The sequence below is a fragment of the Pleurodeles waltl genome, chromosome 10 (genome assembly GCF_031143425.1).
Source record: "Pleurodeles waltl isolate 20211129_DDA chromosome 10, aPleWal1.hap1.20221129, whole genome shotgun sequence".
Lineage (NCBI taxonomy): Eukaryota > Metazoa > Chordata > Amphibia > Caudata > Salamandridae > Pleurodeles > Pleurodeles waltl.
Genome location: NC_090449.1, coordinates 298,917,433 through 298,933,433, shown reverse-complemented (window position 1 = coordinate 298,933,433; position 16,001 = coordinate 298,917,433). Strand labels below are relative to the sequence as shown.

At 41.2% G+C, this 16,001-nt stretch overlaps 1 protein-coding gene across 1 annotated transcript in view; it reads left to right on the top strand.

The window, feature by feature from the left end:
- CREBBP (CREB binding protein) overlaps positions 1-16,001 on the top strand; it is a 1,321,122-nt gene that overhangs the window by 93,987 nt on the left and 1,211,134 nt on the right. The window contains exon 2 of the mRNA XM_069210450.1: positions 12,101-12,795. Coding sequence (XP_069066551.1) covers positions 12,101-12,795 — 695 coding nt within the window. The remainder of the gene's footprint in view (positions 1-12,100; positions 12,796-16,001) is intronic.

Genomic DNA, 16,001 nt, shown 5'->3' with positions numbered 1-16,001 from the left:
AACATTGGGTCAAAGCATCGTTCCCTGTAGAAAGAAAGAAAGATCTGAGAACGATGCTTCAGTTGCTTCCATTACAGGGGCATTACAAACGTATGAGTTGCAAGGCATGTCAATTTACTAGTGAAACCAAAGAGGTGCAGGTGAAAGGCTTAGCGCATATCCAACAATTTTTTTTCTCCAATTGTAATACTAAGAATGTGGTTTATTGTATCCAGTGCCCTTGTGGTTTAACGTACATAGGACAAACCTCTCAACCAGTCAAAGCGAGAATCCTGCAACACAGACCGAGAATCAAATGTGAAATGAGAAATGCACCATTGGTTGAACATTATCTTGAACTGAACCATAAACTAGACGAGATCTGGTGGACAGTATTACAGCCTAAAAACAATGGATCATATAGTTCCACTAACCTGACCAGATTGGAAGCAAGACTTCTAGAGAAATATGGGATGGCAAGACAAGGTCTGAACGATCTGGACGAAATGTGGAACCTCATTTGAGATAAACGCTTTTGTCTAGGTAGATTGTGTGGACTGGTATAGTAATGATGTATTTAAGATTGGTTAAGTTCACCAGACTGAAGTTCGCGCTGTGTATTCATAAAATATATATACTGGGATGTTTCTGGTACAGAGGTTGTCTAAGATACAAGTGGTTCAATACACAATGATTATTGATGTGGACAATTATAGCTGGCAATGTGAAGGTACACAAGTTTTACACTTAATAAGAACTAATTGGTAATATTCAAGTGCTGAGTAAAAACTAAAAATTAAAGCAGACAATAGGATCAAGTGGATAGTCAGTAAAAGTAGATAAAATGTTGACCTTAATGTGATTGGGATGGTGGTTGTATACCTAGAGGGCCGTTTGGCTCGGTAAATGCTAGAGGCAACTGTAATTTAGCAATGAGTGGGTACTGAGAAGATTTGGTTTGTTTAAAAAAAAATCGAGCAATCAGAGACTTTTAAAGGGGGTATATAAAAAAATGGAAGTGAGAAATATATGGGCGCAACGGTAGTATTATCACAAGTAATTTAATCCTTTGAGGCTGGTATGAATTTACCGATAAACAGATATGGTTAAGACATGCTTTAAGATGGCTGCCGCTGTCGATAAAGGCAGTTTATCACCTTTGGCCCAAAATGGCTGCCGTAATGGATTAAATGACACAAGACGAATGCCCGCGGTAATACAGCGGCGGTCACATAAGCTCGGAGGAAAGCTTTTCGAAGTTCTCTCAAATGAACCAAGTAAGTAAATAATGTAAAGCACAAAGGAGCTGTTAATGATAAAAAAAATAATTACAAAATGTGGAGGCCGCTTCAAATAATCAATCCGATGTATTTCTCTTTCAAGACAGGAGAATTATGACATTTTAAAGACATTAATAAATTCTCTGGATAAGGTATTTACTTGTGATTTGCAAGAAGGTGGTTACACAGAGTGTCTTTACTTCACACTAGATAGTGAAAGGGCTTTTAAACTTGGAATTATAAAAAAAAAAAAAAAAAGGGTGGGTGGATGGCCATACCCCCACTCCAAATAAATGGGAACAAAGTTGTTCTGTAAACCGGTGGGCATATGGGGCAGTTACCCCTAAGCCACTCCCAAGGGGGGGAGGGGCAGAAAGCCTACTAGATGCCAGGGAATTAACAAAAAAAACAAAATAGTGGAGTGGTGACTACCAACCGGTATGGGCATGGTTATGCCCCCACCCCAACTGAAGGGAAGTAACAGTTTTTCAGTTCTCTCCTCGCACACTAAAAAATCTTATCCCACAGCAAGCAAGAGGACATTTGATTATTTTGGGTTTTAGTTTTACATTTGGGCCATGAGAGCTTGTCTAACTCTCAAAATTGTCCCTCTTGGAATGATGAGGGCTGGACTTTTTGGACTTTGGGACGCTACCATGTAGAAAAACCTACGAGAAGTAGACACATCTGAAAACTAAACATCTGGGTTAGTCCAGGGTGGTGTGCTTCACATTTTTGTGAGGGAACCTTCCTGAATCTGCAGGAATCCACAAAATTCCTCCCACTCAACATTGTCGCATCTATAGCGATAAAAATGTCTGCCCCACTTGTCAGCCTAAAAACGTTTTTTTTTCAAACTGCCCTTTTGGACCCTCTTTGGTTCCCTCTTACTTTTGACAGGTGTTTGGGTCTTCCCTTCACAGGCTCTTGGCTCACCGACAAGACTTTTCTTTTTAGCTAAATTTGAGTTTTGCTGAGGATTCTGGGTAAAGAAAACACTGTGGGATTCACGCAAGTCACACATCCCTGAACTCCCTCGAGTATCTAGTTTTCAGGAATGTTTGGGTTTGGTAGGTTTCCCCATATGGCTGCTGAGCCCAGGACCAATAAAAGCACTCTTTATATTTCACCAAATGAATTGCTGTATACCCGGTATACAATGAAAACCCGTTCTAAGGCGCAGCTCTTTTATTGACTCTAGGTACCTAGGGTTCCTGATGCACTTACAAGCCCAATATATCCCTGCAACCAGAGAGTCCAGCAAACGTAACAGTGTATTACTTTTGAAAATCTGACGACATAGGAACAAGTTAGAGAGTAAAACGTGGAGAAAAATAGCTTTTTCCCCCCCACCTCAGTTTCGGTGGAAAACCTTGTAGGATCTACACAAATAACCCCTTGCTGAATTCAGAGTTTTGTCTACTTTTCAGAAATGTTTAGCTGTCCGGGATCAGACATTGGTTTCACACCCATTTCTGTCACTAACTGGAAGGAGGCTAAAAGCACAAAAAATAGTAACAAGGGGGTATGTCCCATCAAAATGCCAAAATTATATTGAAAAATTTGATTTTCTGATTCAAGTCTGCCTGTTCCTGAAAGCTGGGACGATGGTGATTTTAGCACCACAGACCCTTTGTTGAATCTATTTTGAGGGAAAAACCACAACTGTTCTTCTGCAGCCTTTTTTTCCCTTTTTAAAAAATAAAAATAAAAAAAAAATTAAATGTTGGCTGTATTTTGTCAAATTTCTTAGTCTTCCCCCAGGAGAACCCATAAACTCTGGGCACCTCTAGAATCCCTATGCTGTTGGGGGAAAAAAGGACGCAGATTTGGCATGGGTAGCTTTATGTGGGAAAAAAAGTTATGAGGGCATAAGCACTAAGTGCCCCAATAGCCAAAAAGATGCCTGGCACCTGACTGGGGGAAAAGGCCTGACAGCGAAGGGGTTAAGTAGGAAGAGAAAAAAAAAGCTTTTTCTTCAGTGCAAGTTTTTTTTTTTTTTTGTTTTTTTTTTAAAACACCAAGCGTTTAGCTTAATAAGCAGGTAGGTGGTAAGACTGGTTTCTCTTCGAACTGGCCTTTACTGTGCAGACTGTATTGTTCCAGCACCAAAACAATGTTGTATCGCTTGCTGTATTTTCGGTTGGCCATATGAATAGGCAACGTGGGAATTGAGCGATAATCTATAAACTGAAGCAGTAGTTATTTGTTACCAGTGAGAATTTGGCTGTTTATCTCTCCCTGAATGTAAAATGCATTTATATATATTTTCATACTTTTAATGCGTGGTATTTTAGCTTAGTAATTGCTAAAAAGGGTTTGAGTTCTCCAAAGTATTTGAAAGTGCCTCCTGTATTTTAATTGTTCTATAATATAAATAACATCAACTGCACATTCTTAAAACAGGCAGACGTGTGGTCTAATTTAGCTTGGGTTATAGGTAGGTGGTAAATTTGCTTTAGTAATTGCAGCATTCTTGGAGTGCTCTGTATTTTACAGATTGTATCCTCCTCGATACCAAAAAAACTCCACAACTTTTGGTCTGTATTATGTTGAGGAGATAAACAAGCAATACGATGAAGAGAGACGCTGGAAACAATTTGAAGTCACCTGCAGTTTAAAAGATAGAATCATGTCAGCAGTTGTTCAGGCTTTATATTCTTCAGAGGTCGAAAAATGCAATGTTGTCCGTGGGTGTTCCGTTGCTTTGAAAATAACTTGAAGTAGGAAAAAGCAGACTTGTCCTTTAGACTTGTTCAGTCTGTTTTATTTTACGAACATGCTGTTTAAATAAACCATTGTAGTCCACAGACAGTGTTACGCTCATAAAATGAGCTTGAGCATGTTTTATTTTGCTCTTCCTATCATTAAGTTCTGGAAGAGGTTATCTGGTTTTCACTGCTTTATTTTTTTTAAGTGTTTGTGGAGTTAACTGCACGTGTGGTTCTTTAGGTAGTAAACTGGGGATGGCGGTGTTTTTAAGTAAGCATATACGCGATATTATTTTTTCTTATTGAATTCCCTTACTGTAAGATCTGTGCCATTTTAAAGTTGAAACTCGTATTTTACTCTCAGGGTGAGCCTAACAAATGGTGGGTGGTTTTGGACAATTTGTATTGTTTACAGGACAGTTAGGTCTCGAAGTCACCCTACCATATTGTGCTGTTGGGCAAGTCACACTGTTTAAGAACCGTTAAACTATAAGACAAGATCTCTTCCCAGTGAAAAGGGAGACAGCTTCTAACAGTATGCGAGTGAATGCGCTTGCCTGTCCTATGTGAGACGACCTTGTATAAAGGGCTTGGAACCCGCCTGCCCCTCACCATTTGTTGGCTTGCGTGGCACACTTCTTATAGCGTAATTCGTTGAGGCATATCTGGTATCCTTTCCGTTCCTCTGTGTGAATGCCATGCCATGTTTAAACACAAGACAAGTATTTATTCTTTTGAGTCTGTTCCTAATTTTATTTTGTTGGCCAACAACTGAATTGTATATACTATGGTAGGCAGAGATTGGAATGCACATTTCATTGGCAATTCTGTGACTGGGTCAGTGTGCTGCCCTTATTATGCAGTACAAATAACCGTTCTTGATGTGCTTTCCGATTTACCAACATTTTTAGTCTGCTGTGAGGGCGAGGCTACAGCTTACAGCACACAGAAGTACAGTCCAGGAGTGACTTGAGGTGTCACACATGGCATGAGACCATCTGACAGGAGTGGATTTAATCTAATCTATCCACATTTCTCAAAAGGAAAAACATACTCTGCATGATTGTAAAAAAAAAAACATTTGCATTGTGTTCTCATAAAACAATTAAAAACACTTTGTGTATTATATTGCACACCTGGTCAAATGATTATTACACAAAACAAGTCATTATTCATTTGTTTATATTATCACTAGCCAATAACCCAAGAACACCTTTTCAACCACTTTTGTTCAACAAATTTTAAGGTTGCGCCTACGCTTACCTTGTGCTCGATTTGTTTTTCATCCATCCTTTACCAATCTGCCCATGGCTGCACCTAGTTCAACCAGACTCATCAGGTCCATTTTTTTTTCTTACTTTCACCCCCACCCCCCCTTACCTAATATCCCTGCTTTATAATACCGTCAAGAACAGCACAACATATTGCCTTTCTCAGTAAACAACTAATAACGCTTTAACAGAGTTTCACTAACTTATATTGCGCAACTACTCACAATCTACAAATTACAACAAAAACGCAAATTATTAATCACATAGGCGAAACCTAATGCATTTATCAATGCTTGTTACTTATTTACCACAAGTACATAATACCCATGGGGTCAGGGAACCTCTACCCTAACCCCATCATCTACATTCAGCCAAGATTTCAGCCCTGGGGACTGTTTCCCCGATGAAATAAAATAGCAGCTGCAACATTCCTCCCCCCCCACCCTCCCCAATTTATTTTGGCCCTCGCTTCATGGATCACTACAAAACTTTCAGAACAGCAACTGAACTGACCAAAGTATAAGTTTTGAAAATTTCATGAAGATTCCTCAAGCGGTGGCAAAGTTATTGGCAAAATAAAAAATTCTCCATCTATGGAAAAAATTGTCATAATTTTAACTACCTAGTGGCGACTGCCACTAGGTAATTGTGTGTGTCTGTGGTGTGTGTGTGTGTGTGTGTATATGTATGTATGTATGTATGTGTATATATATATATTTTGTTTTTTTTTTTCACTGAAAAAATAAAGGTTACAGGGACGACATAGTTGAGTTCTGAGTACAAAACAGTAGCAATTCAGAATTCATAGTTGGGTACTCGCGCCCTAAGGTAACTATAACTCACGCTCTTGCCATGCACTGTTTTCTTATCAATAATTTTATTGCAACTGTTGCTGTGATATCAAAGATTCCATGTAAGATATCATCATTGATATAATATGTGATGTGCATGGTGAAGGCGCCTGTTATAGTTACCTTAACGCGTGAGTTATAGTTACTTGAAAGAACTCTAACTATAACTGCCGAATTTCTATGGTTATGTATGAGTAAATTCAGAAGCTAACTAAGATGTCCCTGTATAGTCAGGTTGTGGTCGGGCAATTACAGTGCTTCTTCTCGCACGATCATTTATGAAAATTCACGATTTTCTGCAAAATATTCGCGAAATAATGTGAAGTCGCCTTAGAGAGAGATATACAAATTTGGATTTCCCTGAATTTCTCCAGAAGTTCTGTGAACGGATTTACACCATATAAGCGAAAGCACAATCTGTGCATCGAAAGCTAGCTTTCTGCCAAATTTGGTGTAATTCCATCCAGTGGGTTCGGGCTGTAGTCATGTCTAAAGGTCCTATGGGAATTAACATGGAAATGCGACTTTTTTTACATCCCACTTTTCTCTGCCACTTTTTCACTGCATACGCAATAAAAATCTCCGTTAGACTATTTTGGGGAAAAGTTCGTGAAGATTCGTCAAATGGTGACAAAAATATAGAAAAGTGTAAATTAAAAAAAAAAAAAAAAAAAGCCTTTTCTCTGGAAACATGGTCCTAATTATAACTCCCTAGTGGTAATCGCCACTAGTTATTATGTATGGTGGATATATAATAACAAGTTATACATAATATATAGATAATATGTATTATGTAATTCATTTTAAACATGCTCTATTTATTGTAGCAATTTTTATTAATTGAATTGGTAAACTTGTCACTTAATGACTAGAAATATTTATCTACAAATATATTTGTATATACATATAAAATATACGTATATCACTGAAAAAACTAAAGGGAAAATGTTGGTTAAAATACAGCATTTTGCACTCAACTACTGAAATGCACCAGTTATAGTTAACTCAAGTAAACTATAACTTGTGCCCTCCTCATAAAGTGTTGTCATCAATGTTTCAGATGTTATCAGTGATATCAATGACGTCATAGAACATGTCTTGAGTGTTGTAATATGTGAGGCTAAAAGCAGTGCATGGTGAGGGCGCAGTTATAGTTCAGTCAAAATTTCCACTGTAAGAGGCTTTTTTCACTAATTACTTTGTTGCCGTTTAATGAATCTTCATGGTACATTAAAAGTTCATCCACACCAGCTCCTTTTTGAAAAGGTTAAGGGTGATCCGTCAAGCGGGGGTTGAGAAATAGGACATATCCTAAAGTGTTGATTTACCATGTTAATTTCCATAGGAAAATTCTGCTGATGCCACAGGAAAAACAGCTGAATGGAATTGCACCTAATTTGGCAAAAATGTAGAACTTTTCTGAGAGTGTGCCTTTTGTTATTGGGTATAAATCTGTTCAGCCATTTTCAAGATTTCTTTTGCGTGGAGATGCTTTGTATGGTATTGAAAGGGTTAAAAAAAAAAAAAAAAGGTTGGTACCGCAAAAAGAAAAAAAAAAAAGGGCCTCCGATTTGCAGAGGGAGCTCTTTTATCCATCCGCTATTTCAGTACAGCAGGACCTGTACTGGTCCTGTGCTACTGAGCGATCTCATTGGCAGATTGCAACCATTGCAAGACTTAAAACTATGGCATTGAGGCTGCCATTACAGGACCTGGGGACTCTGTCTTTGTGTTACAGATTTTTCTTTTTTTTTTTTAATAGGAGGTAAAAGGGGAGTTGGGTAGGGATACCCTCACCCCTTCCACATATTTGGATTTGTGGTGGGGACTTAATAAGCTAAAGGACCCAACTAAGGACCAAAAATTTGTGCTGCTTGCACCGCGTGACCCAGCATGCCCCTCTTGTGAGGTAGGTCCTGCCGCTCACGCAGTGGCTGAGTGTTACAGTGTAAGCTTCTTGAATGGAAACTGCATAGTACTGTAGGTGATAAAGCTTTAGTGGCAGTATAGAGAAAAAAAATTGTGCCCTGTGGTCAACCCTGCACCGAACATGGCTAAAGGAGGGCGTAGTGGCAGGTTGGGTGCAGCCAGATCCTGGGGCCAGTCTTTTGTTGAGTACAGCCAAAGGGCTTGTGCAACCAGGAGGCTGAGTGCAGGGTCTGGCCAATGGCCAGCCCCCAATGCTCATGGCAGAAAGCTGTGATCAAATCACAACGAGAGATTATGAGGGAGCAAGGGGAAAGGAAAAAATAGAACTAAATCGTACTCTGCTCCCAAAATCACTACAAAATCACAAAAGGGAGTACGGGGTTCTTTAAATGTAACGAGGGACGAATCAATGGTGTACCAATTGCAACACCAGAACCCTTGTGTTCCTCTGTTAGAGGTAAAATATCAGTTGATAAGGTGCTGTGGAAAGTCTGGAGGACACAGTGGGGAATTTCCTTTACGGACTAGGTGGTCTCTCACACTATATAGTGTCATGCTTCATCATATGACCACCTAGCCCCACCCAGGTAGGACAGTGCCACCTGGGCGGACTCTCGACCTCACTGTTAAAGGAACAGGAGGGAGTGCGTAAATTAATTCTGGTTCTGGAAATAGAGGGATCCAGCTAAACTAAGGAATAAAAACACCTAAACAGATACCTGTGTGAATATTTAATAAAAGGTTCTGTTTGATGTGGTTAAAGAAGTGGAGATTGGGACACCTCTGTGAGAACAAGGACACACAGGGTCACCTATCTAGGAGGAAGGAGCCGACATGTTTCTGCCCTCAGTGGTGAGCTCTGGAAGGTCTCGGGGCATTCATCAGGGCGTAGGATCCCTGCTACTCATGCTATGTTTATAAATAAGTGTGGTGAAGGTATATTAAACAGGGCCTACCTTGCCAGGAAATTACCTGGGCCGGGGCCTATTGGAAGTAAAACAAACCAACAATGAGAATAGCATAGTGGTACAGCACTGCACAGCAAACCACAGCACACGTGAAGCAGAACAACATGCGACAAGCAGAATTACTGGGTGCACAGGGCAATCATCACATAATTAATGGACAAAATCGCAACTAAGAAGTCCTGATATGGTATGTAAGTTCTTACCCTATCCCTGGAGGCTACTGGCCTATGGTGTCCAGAAGAGGGAGTGTCCCCTCAGTCGGACACTAAGGTTCGGAGAGAGGGGAAAAAACTACATGTAATAAGACACAGGGGGAAAAAAAAGGGGAGGACAGGCCTCTAGAGTAGCGGAGGCACGGCCTCTTGGTGGAGGACACCTAGTAGGTTCCAACACCCAAAAACGCATAACCCAGAGAGGAAGCGCACGAGAAGGAAAGAAAAGAGAGAAAGGTGACGAAATGGTAAAGTAGAAGGGGAGGAGAAGAAAGGGAGAGGAACAAAGGGGAGAAGAGGAAAAGAGAGAAAAAGGAAATTAAGAGAAAAAACGAGTCTGAGAAGCAAAGAACAAGTGAGAGGAACAGAAGAAAAAGACAAGACAGAGGGAGAAGATGCAAAGAACAATGAGAAGGAAGGACAGGGGACAGGGCAAAGAAGAAGAAAGAGAAGAACAAGTTAAACAGTAAGAAAAAGGAGGAAAAAACAGAAGAGGTTCTTATCTGTGTTGTCAAAAGTGGACCGGTCACTCACTGCATCAAAGGTGGGCGCTCGCTGTGCGCCTAAACCGTCCTCTCCATGGATCGCTTGTGTGAAGTGGTCATGGAGGGACGGGGTAATATATTGGTAATCGCCAGGGTTAATTGCTTTCAGGTGTAGGCAATCGCCGCGGCGGCCCGTGGTGCAGACGTGAGTCGGACGTAAGACCTTGAAGGGGACCCCCGATGGGGTCCACCTAGAAGTAAGTTCCGTGCTCCGCAGTCAATGAGATGTGGAGCCTGGCCAAGCCACAGGTGTGGTCGGCCGATTCGTTGTCCCGGCCCTCCCGTGGGCCGGCGCATCAGGAAGTGTCGCAGGACCCGCGGGGAAGGCCGGGAAACTGAGTTCATCGGCGACCGCGGGGATAGGACTTTACCCGGGACGCCGGGTAGTGAGGCAGGGGTGGGGAAAATAAAACTACAGGGAAGAAAACTACAGGGGAAAAAGGAGGAAAAGGACGGGAAGAAAACGGAGAAGAGGGTGCAAAGTGAGAGAAGGAAAGGAAGAGGACAGGGGGTGGTAAAAAGTCGAAAGGGGTTGGTAGAAAGGCAGTGACAGGGGGGAGGAAAGGGAAGCAGAGTAGGGTGGAGGGAAAAGAAAAGTGGGCTGCGAGGCAGAGGAGAGAAAAAAAAAAGAAAAAAGAGGGATAACGAGGGGGAAGAGGGGAGAAAAGGAGGGGAGGCAGGATTTAAAGAAAGACAAGGAGGATAGGAAGAAGGAAAGAAAGAGGGTAGAGGGGGAAGTAATGGTCAAGGAGGAAGAGATGAAATGTGGGCTGCAAGGCAGAAAAGAGAAAAGAGGGATAGAAAGAGGGGGGAGAGGGAAGAAAGGAGGGAAGGGAGAACGTAGGACTCAAGAGACAAGAGGGATAGGAAGAAAAAAAAAAGGAGACAGGGTAGAGGGGGAAGACGAGGACAAGGAGAAAGAGGTGAAATAGGCAGGGGAGGTGGATGAGTGCGGGACACAGAAGGGCACAGAAAGTAAGAGCAGAGGGAGGAGGCAGGGGAGGCTACATGTACTGATGCTAGGTACTGTCTTATGTGCAGTGTTGGTGTAGTGTGAAGTGGACTTATAACTTAAAAGCAATGCATAATAGAGATGGCAAACGCTTTTTTTCCTTCCAAATATTAGCAACATTTTCTAAAAACTCACGGCTACCAGCAATCAACTACATGGCTCTGGCATGTAAAGCATTCTTTTGGTACTATACATCCTACATACTTCTTGTTAGACCTCGGATAATTAAAAACAACTTTCTTAACAATCACTCACTGTGAAGCATTGTACTACCTGCAGAGATCATATCACCTATACCAGGGGACTTGAAGAGCTAATGCCACCGACTTCTATCTTTCCTGCATTGTCATGCTAGTGTACAACTTACCCTTCAGTTTGTGGTAAAAAAGGACATTTATTGGTCCCATCACAAGTTGCAAATAACAGCTGGTCATGCTGGTGTCACTTCCCATGATTAGACAAGTCACGTGTTGTCTAAGGTTCTGTGTTGTGAATTGCTCCGGTTAATGGAGATCAAGGGTTGTACTATGCATCTAGTGGATTGAGAGATCTCCTTACAGATCTAACCTGCTCTCAAACACCTTCCCAATAAGAAAAGACACAGCAACACCAAGTAACATGCAAATATTTGTCTTACCTTGCCTCCAAGACTTTAAGCAGGGGAAATATGTAATCATTGAAGGTCATATTACCAAATAATGCCAAACCGAACGACCACTAATTTTAGCACCAGGCCACCGTATGGTTTTCAAGATATTGAAATATACAAGCTCAGACATTTTGCAAATGTAAATGATTATTCTGACTAGGGATCCTTTGTTGGCTAGCCAAGCAGGTAAAAATTTAATTTCCGCTATCAATACAGAGGTGAATATATTTTTTACTTCTGAAATACCTGCAGAAACATTTCCTTCAGATTGTGGGTGAAGTGAAAAAAATGTTAGTTTGGTAAACAATCAAAGAAATTATTTCTGCATATTAAAGAATGTGCTTTTAATTTATGATTTGGTAAATTCACCGGCCAGCTACTGACTGGATTTGAATGGCAGCCATGTTTCCCCACCATGTATTTGAAGATAGTCTGCTTCCTTTTAGCGTTAGATCTTGCTAATTTGAGGAGATTTGCTGCTATGGTGGTTAGTAGGAACAAAGTGTGTCTTACAGCAAAATGTATTCTAGATGTATTTCAGTTTTCCAATATCCGGGCACCTTAAGGGAATATAGTTAATGGTGTGACGCTGATGATTAAGGAACATTGCACATCCTGTGTTATGGTCTTTTCTGCTCATCTCTCTCTCTCTCTCTCTGCTCTAACTCTGTTTTATTTTGATTTCATTCCTAGATTTTGGGTCATTCTTCGATTTGGAAAATGATCTCCCAGACGAGCTTATACGCAATGGCCCAGAGTTGGGTCTTTTGAACAGCAGTGTGAACCCTGGCCAGGATGCAGTCACTAAACATGAACAACTTACAAAGCTTTTGCAGGGCACTAGCTCAAATTTGAACACTGGCCTCAGAAGTGTGAACTCCAATAGCCCTGTCCAGCAGGGCATGACTGTACCCGTCCAAGGGCAGCAGAACAGTACTAACATCGGCAGCTTAGGTGCCATGAGCAAGATCCCATTAAACCAGGCACTTTCCAGTGCGGCATCAAGTCTTTCAAAGCAGGCTTCAAGTAGTGCTGTGAGCACCACACAAGCACCACTGGTGCAAAAACAGGGTGGCATGGTGTCGAGCAGCCCTGCAGCATCCCAGACTGGCACTGGGCTGTGTATGAACCCAAGCTTTAACACGACCCACCAAGGTTTACTTAACAGCAACTCGGGACATGCTTTAATGAATCAGGCACAGCCTGGGCAAGTTATAAATGGATCGCTGGGGGCAGCTGGACGAGGTAGAGGAGCAGCAATGCAGTATTCTGGCTCTGCTATTCAGAGTAACACTACCAGTGTACTGGCAGAAACTCTAACTCAAGGATCTACACAGATGACAAGCCATACAGGCTTGACTGCAACCCAGACAGGAGCAATGAACAAGGTAAGAATTTGTTTTTTCGTTCTTGTTTGATTCTCATTTGTATGTATTTTAGCATTTCTGTTTGCTTTTCTCCACTGGTAGAGCACAGGCTGCGTTGATTCCTTTGTTAATTCTGGTCTTTGACATTTCTCAACTCTTCCGCTATGGAGGGATGCATGGCTTATTTGGGACCTCTTAGCTGATGCCTGTTTTCTTTAGTCTGGTGTCTTTGTTAATTTCTTGAATGAATGATTAATCCATGAAGTCACTATTTCTCAAAGAAAAACATTTTAGCTATACTTCTTCTTTAGAAAGGCTTTGATTTCAGTTACACTTGTCTGTTAAACAAATTTGATCCGAGCAGGTTAGTCTTGTTTATTTTGCAATTTGAGCCCATGAATGCTTGTGCTACCTTGGAACAAAAAATAAAGATGTGGTATATAATGGGGATCAATTCTAACTCAAATAAATACAATGCGACATCCAATTCTCATTGAAACATGATTTAATCAAGTTCATTCACTACAGTTAATGCAAAAAATATTTTGGTATTGCCAATATTCTTTATACCAAATGATTCCACAATCCCTAAAGACACACATATGCTCAATTTTACATAGTACAAAACACACATATACATAATTAAAGAAATCCATTGTATCTTGTCTTCTCTGAATTGTGTTTCCAGTAGAGGTGTTAAAATACTAAGGTTATGCAATGATCCACTAGAGAGGCAGTCAGGCCAGAGAATCAAAACAAAATGTCATTTATTCCTTCTTCTTAGAATTCAACCAAATTGGTCAACTCATTTAATTTATTGTGGAACCCTCTGTAACCAGTCGACACATTTCGACCTTAGCAATTCTAGGTCTTCTTGGGACAAATTAAAAAAGACAGGCTGACTGTTACCAATACAGACTTAAGTCATTCTAGTTTAAAACCAGAAGTCAGGGTCTCCACCTATCTGCTACCTACTTTATAAAGATCAGCATCTTGCTCAGTTGTGCATTACGTTTAGAACCTTTAGAGTAAGGTGCACCGACACTGAACAGCTGGAACCAAACAAGCAGCGCAGTGCATCACGGAGCAAGATTCTGCTCTTTACACAGCAGATAGTTTGCGTATGTTAATTTCTATTGCTAGGAAGGAATAGCTTTTCACAAGCACCATCTATCTGTGCACAACAAATATACCCTAAACATCGATCTTTTTCTTAAGTTGACTACATATTCTGTGTTTGAAATGAAAATGTTTTTAACAAATCTGTTCCCATTAAGGCCAAGTTCATTCAGTGGTCAAAGTGATGATTTTATTTGGTTTGCAGTGCAGTGACTACACATGTCTAAATTTTGGGTTACGATTCAGGCTTTTAATAGCCACATTGCAACAAGGATTGAAGTCATTAAATCATGACAAGTGTTGCTAAACGTGTAAGCCTTTAAGTAGTTTGTGTTTTATTTTGCCACTTTATGCCATCATGGTACTGTTAGATGATGTCAGGTAATGTAGAGATACTAGAATCGGCTAGGGCATAGAATGGAACATCATGCGTCATTACTAATCACAACATGGTGTGCTAACTCGAATTGATCGATTGGGTAATTCATACTTTTTGTGATAGTACTTTAGCCCTCTTTTTTGTGTGCGTTTGTCTGTGATAAATACATACTTGGATTTACTCTAATTAACTAAAGTTCTTTTATTGAACTACACCTCTGAAACTGGGTTCTTGGGTTTGTGAGGATTAGTGTTTGTGTCATTTAGACTTGTTCATGACACAGACCGCTTTACCGCCAAAGTGTTTGGCAACAGAGCCAATGAACCAAGTTTTCTGCTTGCTTTAAGTGACCATACATTTCTAGACTAGGAAAAAGCATAGCTGTTCTATTTTGTACCAGCTGGAGTTTCCAAATACTTTTAATTGACAACTTGGTGGAGGCAACCTTCTGATTGGCCAGGAGGCAGAAGATTTTCATTATAGTACGGATTTTAGGCTTTCTTGTATGGCATAATATTTGCATTTCATGCATGACAACACTCCTTATTTGATGGAGACTTCTAGTTGCAGATTCCTTACCTTAGAATTTCCCCCAGGCGTCAAACTGGATCTGGAGTTTTTATTTTTGAGCAATACCCTTGCACGTTGGTAGGTGGAGTCTGTTGACTCCACAGGCGTCATAGGCACCGTGATGACGTCGGGAGTAGTATATAGATGGTACCTTTGTGCCCCGATGGCAGTTCTTTTCTTTCCGTGCCACACGCTGATACGGAGAAGAGCTACCCTGGTCTCTCTTTGCCCATTGACTGTTTTGTTGAGTTTTGGTGAGAATATTGGTGCGTCAAGCTTGTCCCCGATGACTGGTTTCAAGCCGTGCGAGGACTGTCACCACATGATGTCGGTCCTGGCTCCGCATTGGGTTTGTCTGTGGTGTCTTGTGCGCGACCACAACCTGAAGTCGTAAGTAACTTGGACATATAGAATGAATTTCTCATCACCTGTGTGTACAGAGTAGTCTGGTTCATTACCAACCCCTGTGAGTCAGGAGCAGAATGCACAGTATCAACATGAGCTTTCGCCGAATTAGAATGTTCAAGTTGGTGCAGCCCACCTTCTGGATGCTGGTAGAAGACATTAATACTGGACTCAAACATTTGTATATCGAGCAAGTTAATATAGTGAGGGCATTTTGAAAAAGAGAAAAGAAAGCAGTTGATTAACAGAACTATAAGGCAGTATGACTATTAATTTAAATTTAATACGCTGTTTCTATTTTCTATGACCTAATTTTAGGTCGGGTCGGCGTGCGTCGGTTTTTTCTCTCCTGCAAAAGAGTGATGCATCGATTCCGGATGGGCACCTCGGGTCTGGGCAGGCTTTGTGTTGATTTTCCATGCCCAGCGATGTGTTGAAATCCGATTGCACAGTGTCAAGCAACCACGCTACGTGGGGTCTTACGTCATTAACAGCAGCGGCTGCGGGTTTTGCACGTTGTTTCTCCAGCCGTGTTTCGTTGATCTTCCAGCCGTGATGCAGGTGGAACGTTGATTTTAGCTGCGAGGCCAGCGGTGCATCATTTATCAGCCACAAGGCGGGTGGTGCATCAAAAGTTTCTCCACACGACAGTCTTTATGTGGCTTTCTGTCGTTTTCCACCAGATGCACATTTCAAGGGCCCAGAGAAAGGTTAGGGCACAACTTGACAGGCAGGAATCTCAGCAGAAAGCCCA